Source organism: Plasmodium relictum (assembly GCF_900005765.1).
Source record: "Plasmodium relictum strain SGS1 genome assembly, chromosome: 13".
Classification (NCBI taxonomy): Eukaryota; Apicomplexa; class Aconoidasida; order Haemosporida; family Plasmodiidae; genus Plasmodium; species Plasmodium relictum.
In genome coordinates this window covers 487,577-500,668 of record NC_041691.1, presented here as the reverse complement: position 1 = coordinate 500,668, position 13,092 = coordinate 487,577, and the positions used below count along the sequence as shown (strand labels likewise).

At 17.6% G+C, this 13,092-nt stretch overlaps 4 protein-coding genes across 4 annotated transcripts in view; 3 read left to right on the top strand and 1 right to left on the bottom strand.

Annotated features, from left to right (window-relative positions):
* Positions 1 to 902: 902 nt before the first annotated feature.
* On the top strand, positions 903 to 1,982 carry PRELSG_1312200 (mitochondrial ribosomal protein S18 precursor, putative; the record flags this gene model as incomplete). Its single annotated transcript, XM_028678644.1, has 1 exon — positions 903 to 1,982. One exon carries the CDS (start codon positions 903 to 905, stop codon positions 1,980 to 1,982), a length of 1,080 nt encoding a protein of 359 aa, XP_028535770.1.
* A 1,240-nt stretch (positions 1,983 to 3,222) lies between these two features.
* PRELSG_1312100 (heat shock protein DNAJ homologue Pfj4, putative) lies at positions 3,223 to 4,830 on the bottom strand (the record flags this gene model as incomplete). The annotated part of the gene is made up of 4 exons (XM_028678643.1): positions 3,223 to 3,485; positions 3,666 to 3,932; positions 4,199 to 4,300; positions 4,725 to 4,830. 4 exons carry the CDS (start codon positions 4,828 to 4,830, stop codon positions 3,223 to 3,225), a joined length of 738 nt encoding a protein of 245 aa, XP_028535769.1.
* A 2,376-nt stretch (positions 4,831 to 7,206) lies between these two features.
* Positions 7,207 to 10,545, top strand: PRELSG_1312000 (minichromosome maintenance protein, putative; the record flags this gene model as incomplete). Its single annotated transcript, XM_028678642.1, has 3 exons — positions 7,207 to 7,252; positions 7,344 to 10,165; positions 10,396 to 10,545. The coding sequence occupies 3 exons, from the start codon at positions 7,207 to 7,209 to the stop codon at positions 10,543 to 10,545; spliced, it is 3,018 nt and encodes a 1,005-aa protein (XP_028535768.1).
* Positions 10,546 to 11,655: 1,110 nt separating this feature from the next.
* Positions 11,656 to 13,092, top strand: part of PRELSG_1311900 (conserved Plasmodium protein, unknown function) — a gene marked incomplete at both ends in the record, with an annotated part of 3,184 nt that continues 1,747 nt past the window's right edge. The window contains 2 exon segments of the mRNA XM_028678641.1: positions 11,656 to 13,026; positions 13,028 to 13,092. The exon segment at positions 13,028 to 13,092 is cut by the window's right edge and continues 1,747 nt beyond it. Coding sequence (XP_028535767.1) covers positions 11,656 to 13,026; positions 13,028 to 13,092 — 1,436 coding nt within the window.

The window sequence follows — 13,092 nt, the reverse complement described above, 5'->3', positions numbered from 1 at the left end:
TAATAAATTTATAATTTAATAAATAAATTAGTAAAAATATGCTAAAAAAAAAAGTAATTTTTATTTTATTACAATTTAATATTCTTATTAAAATATTATGTAGATTTAAAAAGAGAAAACAAAAGTTTATTTTTTAAATGTATTTGTTAATTTTACAATTTTACAATTATTATTATAGCTTTTAAAAATATCATTCCTTAATTTTTAAAAAATAAAAATAAAAAATTTAGCTATAATTAATAAGAATAAGAAAGTAAAAACTAAAAATGTTGAAAAAAGAAAAAAATATCACAAAAGGAAAAAAATTTTATACAAATAAAAAAAAGTTAATACTACAAAGAAAAAAAAAAATAATAAATGTATTATAAAAAAGTAAAATTCAAGAAAATTAAAAAAAAAAATAAAAAATAAAAAATATTAAAAAAAAGTGAATACAAAATAAAGAACAATAAATATATACATATAGAAAAAAGAAATTATTTACATGACAAAAAAATAAAAATGATATAATTTATTATATATATATATATATATATACAGAGGGATCTTTGTAATTTCACAATATAAAAAAATATAAATATTATTATTTGCTTAAAAATTACATCACAAAATAAAAAAAAAAAAAAAATTTATTATAATTTAAAAAAAGAAAATTATTTTTTTTACATTATTTCAATAAAATAAAGACATTAATCTCTAAAATAAAAAAGGAAATGCGTTTTAACATATAAAATGTTCATTTATTTTGCAGGTTTTTTTTTTAAAAATATTTATAGCTCTTTTTAATTGGTATAATTTTTGTTTTGAATAATTTCCAAATTTTTTTATATATGTATAGTGGATTTTTCATGTCTTTTATTTCTTTAATTTTTAAATAATTTAAGTAAACATTTGTAAAAACAATGATTCTAAAGAATAACTTTTCAATTCCTATACAAAGTATCGTATTAAAAAATAAAAGTATTCTAATATTTATGAGATATAATAATCCAACTAAAAATATAATTGATTCAAATTTAAAAAAAAATGTAAATATGAAACTAGAAGATGTGAAAGTTTCTAAGGAGAATTCTTGTAACGCTTTATTCGATGAGTGTTTAGAAGAATTATATAAAATGAAAAGAAAAATAGATAAAGAAAGTGTAGAATATGACAATTCTCCAGTAATAGAAGAATTAAACAAAGAAGAAATAAAAATAACAAAAAATATATTTGAGAGAATTAATAAAAAAAAAAAACATGTTTCTCATTTAAGTTATAAAGATATATATATAGATCCTTACTGGAATCCCTTTAAGGAGGTGAATGATTTAAAAGATGAAATCACTTATGAATTTAATGAATACTCCAAATTGGCAAGCATAGTAGAATTAAAAAAACAAAAGCGTGCAATTAAAAAGTCCTTAAAAGAACAATATAGATTATATAATCCTTATTCAGATGAATATAATAATTATTTTAATTTAAATATAGATAAAGATGAAGTAATATGTAATGATAAAAGTGAAAAATATTGGAATCCTTCTTTTGATAAAAGAAAAATTTTAAATATAAAAAGTCCATTTACTTGGAGGCATACACATATTTTACATAATTTTATTGGAGAAAATGGTTTAATATTGCCAAGAAAATTCAATTTAACTACCAGAAAGCAGCAAATACAAATTTTTAAATCTATATGCATAGCTAGAAGAATGGCTATTTATCCATATGATAAAAAGCCGGATAAAGACGATTTAATCCCTTTAATGGATCCAATGCAGCTACTAGCTGATGAATTAATTCATAGATACATTGAACTAAAAGATTTAAGAGCACAGGCAATTATTAAAGTTATGATAAATAAATATCCATCTTTAAATTATTATAAATATTTCTGCTATGAATCGAAAAAAAAGAAAGAAAAACAAGAAAAAGGAAAATTTTCTCAAATTTTACGAAAATATAAAAAGAATTATTACGAAAATTCATTTAATTACTGAAAAAATATATTTTTACTTTATTTTTAATGTAAAAAAAAAAAATTTATAAATTTCATATTCGTTTCTAATTATTCATACTTTATAGAATTATTCTACAAAAAGAAAAATATTTTTTAGTCTATTTTGTTTGTTCATTTTACTTTATACAATTTATTCTGTTTGTTTTTGTTTTTTTTTTAATATACTTCATTTTATTTTATATGTTTTTTAATTTACTTCATTCTGTTTATTCATTTTAATATTTTTTTTTTTTTTTGTCTTATTTAGAAATTTAAATGGAACATTTTTTATAAGAATTTTTTAATATAAAAAGTATATATAATAAAACCTTTTTAAATGATTTAATTCTTTTAATGTTTTCTATGAAAAAAGTTATTTTTATAATTTAAATTAAAATATCACATTAATTACTAATTAATTTAAGATATTTCTTTATTACACAAATCTTTTAAAAATTCGGAGTAATTTTTTCTTTAAAAAAAAGGATGCAAAAAAAAAAAAAAAAAAAAGACTATATACATATATAAATGCAGTATATGCTTATAATTTTAATATTTGTATTTCTTGTTTATTTTATATTGAAGTTAATAATAAAATTTTATAAAAAAGAAACGTATAATTATACAATGTAAAATAAATATATATTAATAATAAAAAAAATTTTAATAAGAATATATATATATAAACATTTTATTTTAACACTGTGCAAAAAAAATAAAAAAATAAAATGATAAAAAATACATAAATATATATATATATATATATATATATATATATATATATATATATATATATATATATATATATATAAATCCTTATATATAATTAATGTGTTTAAAAAAAAAATTTATGTTAACATATACTAATAATTAATTTATTTTTTCTAATTTTTTATTATTATCTAATATGTATTTCTACTTGTTTACAAATAAAACAACATACAATCATTTAAAAAAAAAAAAGGAAAATAATTAAAAAAGGAAAATAAAAAAAATTGTAAAATATTATCATTTATTTTTCTCAAAAGATTATAAAAAAAAAAAAAGAAAAAAATTATAGATTAAATAAAATGGAAAGGGATAATCGAATATTTCGAAAACAGGATTTTATAAAACTTTAAATTGGAAAAAAAGAGATTTAAATATATATATATATATATATATGAAATATAATAATAAAAGCAATAATATGTCCATAAAATATATATTATAAGAAATATTTCATAATTTCTTTCTTTTTTTTATCTTCTATTTCTCTTTAATTCGTGTGCTGGTAATTGTCTAACGTTAATATTTCCTCTTCCATCTTCTTCTCTTTCTGTTACTGTTCTTTCTACTGTTCCATTAGGTAATGTTTTGACAGTTTCAATTCTAGTTACTCTTTTTCCATTAACAATTGAAGTAGTTTTTGATGTAGAAGTTTTTATAACTCTGTTTTTGTATTTTCCTCCATTTGATGTTGATGTTTCTACAGAAGTAAAACAAGAGCCACCATCAACAAAATCTAAAACAATAAATTAAAAAAAATAAATAAAATAAAATAAAATATACTTAAAAAAAAAATAATATAAAAGTACTTTTTATTTCCTTTTTTTTTAATTTTTAAATATTCTATATTATTTTATATATTTTTTTTTTTCTAAAATGATATTAATAAATATTTTTATTTTAGTAACATTCTTACTATCAAATGATGATGAACCAAAGGATATATTAAATGAAGATCCAAAAAAATTATCAAATGGATCAGATGATCTATTCATTCTTCCTCTTCTTTTATCTCCAAATGATGATCCCATTACATCACTAAAAAATGAATCATTTCCAAATGGAGTAGAATCTCCAAAAAACATTTCGAATATTCTTTGTGCATCATTAAATCCAAAATTTTTATGAAAATTTGAAAATTCGTCATTTTCATCTGCCATATAATTTTCATCAGTTCCATAAACTAAAGATAAAAAAAAAAAATTAACAGCATAACTACATATATCTCATAGTAGGAAATTTCTTATATATAAATAATCGAAATTATTTGGCATAATAAATTATTTTAATATGTCTATAAGTTATAGTAATATTTTAATATATCTTAAGTTATTTAATATAATAATATTCATATTTTAGTGTATCTTTTATAAATTATTCCATATTGTTCATTTTATAAAGGCATATATATATATGTATAATTTTTTAATATAAAAATATTTATATTACGATCATATTTTCTTCTTCTCTTTGGATCTGATAATACTTCATAAGCTTCTGAAATTTGTTTAAATCTTTCAGTTGCTTCTGCTTTATTATTTGGATTTTTATCTGAAAAGACAAGAAAAAAAAAAATAATAATTTATTGAACCATTTATAAGTCATAAAAAAATTTATTATTTCTTTTCATACAAACAAGTTTATATAATATTCAATTATTTTACTTTTTATATATATTTATCTAAAATAAAATTTAATTATAAAATTTTGTAGAAAAAAAAATATACTGTGGTATATAAATATATATATGTTCATAATTAAATAATATATATATATAAATATATAAATATATATATATATAAATATATATATATATATATATATATATATATGTATATTTGTTATCAATATTAATAAAAAAGATAATAAAAATAATAAAAAAAAAAAAAATTAAATTTGAAATATATAAAAAAAAAAAAAAAAACATATTATTCTTTCTTTTTTCCTTCTTTTTTTTCTTTTTAAAATTTTTTACCAGGATGCCATTTCATAGCTAAAGTTCTATATGATTTTTTGATTATGCTTATATCAGCATCTTGAGGTACTCCTAAAACTTCATAATAATTTACTCTTTTTGACATTTTTATATTTTCTTGGAAATTATTTTTTTTTTTTTCTTAAAATTTCTTTTTAAGATCTTGTTATATAGAAACAATTAACAAAAATATGTTAATTATTTTTGTTTTCTGCCAACTAAAATATAAAAATTAAAATCATTTCTAATTTTAATTAAGCAAAAATATCTTTTGTATTTATTAAATATTACTGATGCATAAAATAATATTATTAGCTACGTTAAAAAAAAAAAAAAATTAACATATATATATATTCATACTTATGCGCAGTTTTTTATTTTATTCATTTTTTTTTTTTATTTTACGTATATTTTATATTTTAGTAAAATATATCATTGTGTTGTTTGCATGCATATGAAGTCAAAAAAAAAAAATAAAATAAAAAAATGAAATAGAGAATTCACTAAAATATATTCATATGTGTTATTAATTTATATTAAATGTTAAAAACTTAAAAAATAAAATTTTTTCAAATTAGTTTTTTATGTTATTCCATAAATATGCATATGTGATAAATATTAAAACAAATTTATTTTTTTTTATTTTTTGAAAAAAAATTTTGGTTCAACATTTTTCCATTCAATTTTTTAGAGTATAAAAAAAAAAAAAATGAAACCTAAATTTCATAAATCGAGAAATAATTTAATTTCTCATATATAATTCTAACAAGATATATTAAAACAACATTTCTATTTATACAAAAATATATGTAGTTTTCGTTTATATAAGGTCTAATGGACTACCAATAATTTTTTTTTAAATAACGACTTTTTATTTCCATTTATGTATATATATATATATATCTTTACAGTTATACACATTTCTTATTTTTATCATTGTTTAACTTCATCATATATTTAAAAAATTATATAAAATGTTATGAACAGTTAAAAGAGTAAAAAATAATGTTTTTTTAAAAGATGAAATATTTGAATTCTTAAATGAAAAAAACATTTTAATGTGTTTAAAAAATAGAATTGTATGTACTCATTTTAATAAATTAAAAATATCTAAGTAGATATAAATTAAATTTATTTTTATTTCTTATGAAAGTTGCTTCAAAAATATAATAAATAGAAGTAATAATTAAATTTTAACTTTCATGTTTCTATGTATTAAATAATCTTGAAGTTCTTTTAATTCTTTAAAATATAATTATCTATATAAAGGCACGTTATAATAAGATCCTTTTTCTGTATATAGATTGATATACATTTATTTTATTTTATCTTTTCTTTTTTTATAAATAACTATGTATTCATATTTTTAAATATATAAATTATATCTATTGCTTCATTTTTTCTCTTAAATTATTATATCTAGTTCTGAGAAGAAAATAATTAGTAGAAATAATCCTATAGAAAAGCTTTAAAAAATATTATTTCAAAGTTTTAGCCTATATTATAAATAAAAAAATAAAAGTACATTTTTTTTAATTATTAAAAATAAGATGACAAAGGTAAAAATCTTTTTAATTATATATATATTATTCTTTGTCTACAACATTTATTTATATTATAAAACATTAAATGAATATTAAAAATAAATCATTTCATAAATATTTTTTAGCAATGTACGTAATAAATATAACTAATCATTTTTTTTTTTTAATTTTACATATTATACGTTTAAAAAATTTTTTTTAATGATCTAATAATAATGTTTCAGTGTATATAAATGAAGATACATAAATGTTCAAAATATGTTATTTAATATTTATACATTTTGAAGTTTTAAAAAAATGTGTTCACATAAATAGTTTTCAAGTATTCTATTTTATTTAGTTGTATCAATATATAACTAAGCTAATAATAATTTTTCTTGTAAAATCTATTCACATTGCTTTTAATTGACTATTTGCAATAAAATATATATATATATATATGTACACATTTATATTTTATTTATGTAAAGCTTTAAAATTTTTCAATTTAAAAAACAAGAATAATAAAAATAAGAAAAACATCAAAAAAAAGTGAAATTATTTTCATTTAATAATGAACATTATGCTCCATTTCTATTATTATAATTGAAATTTTTTGTATGAAATAAAAATAACAGTGCTGTTAATTATATAAACATGTATATATATAACAAAACAATTTTCATTTTATAAGGATTCTTTAAAAAAAAACTGTTTTAATTATATATAAAAAAAAATTACCTTATTTTATAATAAAAAAAAAAAAAAATTATTTTCATCAGATGAAGGATACATTAGCAATTAGTTATTAAACAATATATAAATATTTTAATTTTTTAAAACATATAATCGTTTTTTTTTTAGTGAAAAATATTAAATATCTTTTTTTTTTATAAAGTTTCCTTTTTTACTATGAAAAATTATTTTAAAAAGTATTTTTTATTTTTATTAAGATTGAAATGGATTTAATTGTAAACCTCTATTTTAACAATTCAGAATTAAATGGTATAATAGTTATAATAAAACGATTGTTGTAATAAGAGAATACAAGTATATATATATCAACCTTTTATTATTTTTTTATTCTTTTTTTTAGATGATGTAAAAACATTAATTTTAAGTTGGGTATCTTTTTTTAGAAACAACTGGAATTACATGTTTAATATAGACAAAGAGGTAATTTTAAAATTAGAATTTTTTTTAGATAATAAAAAAGTAATAAGTAAAAATGCTCCACCAAATAATGAAGTATATATGCATGAACTTAAAAAGAATCCTGAAGTAGTTTTAAAATTTATGAAGGTTTCCATGCATTTGTTATTGTTTAAGTTTTTAGGATTAGATAAAAAAACAGAACATTTAGAAACCTTTGATGAAAAAGATAAAAAAGATAAAAATAACAACAATAATAAAGAATGTAATTTTATTAGAAAAGAGGAAATAAAAGATGCAGAAAGTGATAATTTGTTAATAAATGAATTAAGATATGATAAATATAAAGACTCAGAAATCTTTAAAACTTTTTTTTTTACTAATAGGATAACAATATATTTATATAATTGGAATAAAGTTGATAAATTTGAGAATTTAAAAAGTGAAAAAGTAAATCAGTTAATTTGTATAAGAGGAAGCGTTTTAAGAGTATCACCAATTCAATTATTAATTACTAATCTTAATTTTTTATGTGAAAAATGCAAACAAATTATAAAAATAGAATTTACTGATGGTAAATATGAAACACCAAAAAGATGTATAAATAGTTGTGATGGAAAAAATTTTATTCCCATAAGAGAATCTGCAAAATCAATAGAATATCAAAAACTTATTTTAAAAGAAAATCGAAAAAATTTAAATAATATTTATGAAACCAATGATTCTAATATTAAAAACTTAACAGTTACATTAGAAGTTTCAAAATTTTTTGTAAATTCTTGTATTCCGGGTAATTATGTTGAAGCTTTAGGAATACTTAAGGTTATTTCTTTTAACAATAATTATTTAATTAATGGAAAAAATTCTCTCTTTAATATGTATATTGATTGTTTATCTATCTTTCCATTATCATCAAAAAAATATCTAAATAATAGCTATTTTAATATAGTAAAAATTAAAGAAACAAAAAATAAAATTCATTCCTCCCTTCTATGGGAATCTTATATAGATAAATTTAACAAAAAAATGCTATATTTAAAAAATAAAAGATCAAATAAAACGGAAAACAAAGAGGAAATTAAAAAATATAGGTATAATGTTAATAAAAAAAATATGAATAAAATGGAAAGTAGTCCTGATTTACCTTCAGTGGATAATGTATTTAATTCAAATAAAAGTAATTCATTAAGTTATAAAAGTAGATTAATTAATAGTAGTGATAAATTTGAAGAAAATTTATTGCATAAAAGTGACTATATAGAGAGCAAGTCTTCATTTTATAACAATGAGAAAATTATAGAAGAAAATCTACCAAAAAAACAGGAAAAAGAAAAAAAGGAAAAAGGAAGCAATGCTCTTTTAGATGATGAAATATTTAATGTTGATAATAATATGTATGATGATGATATTTGTATGTACGGTGAATACATAAGTGAAGAAAAATTTTCCAATAGAAATAGTAATATAAATAACAGTGATATAGAAAATGAAAATTTTCAGATAAATGATACAAATAATGATAGTTTTAATTTAAATAAGGAATTTGATGAAAAAACTTTAGAATTTATTAACGATATGCACAAAAATGAAAATAACAAATTTTATCTATTAATTGCATCTTTCTGTCCACGTATTATTATGAGTAATTACATAAAGGCAGGTTTGCTGCTAAGTTTATTAGGTGGAAAGACAATTTATGATGAATACAACCAAATTAAAAGAAGAGGAAATATACATAATTTATTAATTGGTGATCCTGGTTTAGGTAAAAGTAGAATTTTACAGTATATTAGTAATATAATTGATAAAAGTTTATTCATATGTAGCACATCAACAAGTATAAATGGATTAACTGCATGTGCAGTTAAAGATACCTCAAATAATGAATATTCACTAGAAGGAGGAGCATTGGTTTTATCAGATAAAGGTGTCTGTTGCATTGATGAATTAGACAAAATTTCTTTAAATGACCAACAATCTTTTTTAGAATGTATGGAAAGTCAGTCTATTAATATAACAAAAGCTGGTATCGTATGTAATTTAAAAACTAGATGTACTATTATTGCTGCATCTAATCCAAAAGAGGGAAAATATAACTACAAAAGAACTATATTTGATAACATAAAAATTCCCTTTCCATTATTAAGTAGATTTGATTTAGTTTTTTTACTAGCTGATCGAGTTTCTGAAGAAAAAGATCATCGTATTTCCAATTATTTAATTAATACTAGTTATAGAAACAAAAATTCTGATGAAGAAGAAGATAATAATATTGATAATGATTCACTAATATTCTCTATGAAAGATTCCCTTCATCATAAATGTAAACAAATTAATGAACAAAATTACTTGCCATTAGAACTTATTGGAGTTTTTATAAAATATAGTAGAAAATACATTTTCCCCACATTATCTATAGAAGCAAAAAAATATATCAGAAAGTTTTACTTACATCTTAGAAATTTATCAATAACTCACAACGATATAAGTATTCCTATTACTATTAGACAACTAGAATCACTAATTAGATTATGTCAAGCAAGAGCTAGGGCCGATTTATCAAACACAGTCACATTAAATCATGCTAAAGAGGTCGTAGAGATATATCAGAAAACCATTTTTTATCCATTGCATATAAAAACGTTGAACTTTAAAGAAAAATCAACTAAAACTAGTAAAGGGAAATCAGCTGCATCCCTATCAAATGTGTTTAAAGAAAATATTATACAATTAGCTAAACAAAAAAACAATAAAATTTATAATAAGGTAACTATAAAAATTTTTATATTGTAAAAATTTTATTTCATATAAAATAAGTACACCTTATTGATTATGTAATAATATTTATACATTAATTTTAAAATTACCTCTATAGTTTTTTACATAGTATATATATATATTATATTTAGTTTTAATAATTTTTATTTTATTTCATCATTTCTTTTTTATCTTTACTTATTTTCATAAAAACTATTTTTATTTTTTTTTTCATATAGGAATTACATAATTTAGCTAAATCAATAATACTTTCAGCAGATTCCAACATATCTGACGAAACATTAATTCATTTTGGTAATCCTTTAATATGCCTGTTTTTAAATATATTTAATTTTTTTTTTTTTTTTCCATTTTACTCTTATTTTTAATTATTCTTTTTTATTATTTAACGAGTAATATTCTTTAGAAAAATAAAAAAAAATAAAATAAAATAAAATTATTAAACAAATAATATATATCTATATGTTTATAAATAATTTTTATTAATAAAATTTATTACTCGATTAAATAGATGAAATCTTATTCCTTTTTGTAACTTTATGTTTACATTAATATGTATTTTAACCTTTTTTTTTTTTCTCTTTTGTGAGTTTACTTTTTAAACATAATTGTAAGTAGATAGTTTATATGTTTTTGATTTTTTTCTTTTTTTTAATTTTATAGTGAACAATGAAGGCTTCATTCTTTATAAAGGTAGTTATTGGCAAGTAGACTCTTTTTATTTAAAATAAATTGTATATTAATAAAAATAATGTTTATTATTATAAATTCTCATCTATTTGATACCTATTTCTATCTTTATTTTTTCCGTTAATTTTTTTTTTCTTTTTTTCGTATTCTCAACATTTTTTAAATGTATTCTTCTTTTTTTTTTTTAATACATAGTAGTTTGATCGTTTCTTTTTTTATAATGAAATGCTTATTCCTTAATTCAATTTTTTTTTTTTTTTTTTTCCTTTTTTTTAATTCTTGAAAGGTTTTTTATTTAATTTATCTTAAAATAATTTATAAAAAAATATTTTTGAAAATGAAAAAAAAAAACTATATTTTTTTTAATTCTATTGATTTAATTTTAATTTTGAAGCAACATTTTTAACATCGATATATATTTTTCATTTTTCTTTTTTTAATTTTGTTACAAATTTTTAAATCAATATGTGCTGGATAATGAAAAATGATTTTAATTTATATTATTCTAAAAAATTAATTTATACTTTTTATTTTTTAATTTTGTTTTATAGATATAAAATGCCATATACACTAAAATAATAGTAATTTTATATAAATTATATTTAAAAAAAAGAAAAAAAAAAAATATACATATTTTATATTTTTTATTTTCTTTTTTTATTTTTGAAGTTATTTATGAATTTTAAATTAACATAAAACAATAAATAGTAAAAAATGGTGTAGTATATTTTTTATTATTAATGAGAACATTTTTTTATATATGTATATATGTATAATATATGTAAAAAATGAAATTATATAATGAATCTTGCTTTTCTAAGAATATATTAGAAAGCTCACTTTTTAAAATTAATAAAAATCGTTTTAATAGTGTGCAACAAAATATTCCATATGAAGAAAAATATTTGAATAAAAAAAAGCATTTTGAACATTTATTAGATATAAAATTTTGTGTAATAAAAACAAGAAATATTATTGATAGTACATATAAATACGATAGTAATGACAACATCAATAATATAAATGATAATGAATGCTGTGTATACTTTATATTACGACAATGGAGTAAGGAATACGAAAATGAATATGATAAAAACAAGTATGAAAATAATAACAAAAAAGTGAGAAGTTATGTAGTGATAGGTAAGCACACACACACGAATTCTAAATGTTTTTACGAAGAATTTCAAGTTGAAATTATTAATTACAATGTTGAAACTAATGGTTTTTTTATACAAATACATGTAAATAAAAATCAAAGTAAAATATTTTTATTATCAAGCAAAGAATGTGCTTTGATAAGAAATAAATTAATTAAAAATAATTTTATTAGAGCAGAATTGCTTTTACAAAATAAAATTTTTAATTTTTCTTCAAAAAGAAAAATAATTAAAGCAGAATGGTTTAATAAATCAAATAATGTAATAGCATTATTAACTTATGAAAAAATTACAACACTTAAATCATCTAATTGCAATTTTAGGGCTATAATTAGACTAATTAATACAATTAATCCAGTTAGTGAAGAAATAAAAATAATTATACCAGATGTTGATATTCTTCAAAATAAAATAAATGAAAATTTTAATTATATAAAAAAAGATAGCAAAGAAGTTCAAAAAAAATTTATAGATAAATCTTATGATAATAAAAATAGGAAGAAATATAACAGTGTAAACAAAAATAATGGTGCTAATGAAGACACAAGGGAAAGTGAATATATAGAAATTATTGAAAATAATGAAAGTATAGAATGCAAAAACTATTTAATAGGTAATGACTTAAATAATTATAGTAAAAATTATTTTTCTGATAAATATAATGAAAACAGTTGTACCATGAATTCTGTTAGCAATGCTAATACTCTAGAATATGTTGAAAAAATAAAAAATACAAACAACAGTAATAATTTCAACACGGAGAATTACAAAGAAAGTAATTGTAATAGTTATTATTATAATATTGCTAATAATGATGATGTTAATAATAATAATATTAATAATGATAATAGTAATAATATGAATAATGATAATGATTATAACGATACTATGAATAGCATTAATAGTGACAACAATAATAAGAATAGTACAAATAGTAATATAGACAACAATAAAAGTAACTGTATTAATAACATTAATATTAATAATAATAGAAATAATACAAAAATTAAAGAAAAAAATGAGTTATTATTATAATATTGCTAATAATGATGATGTTAATAATAA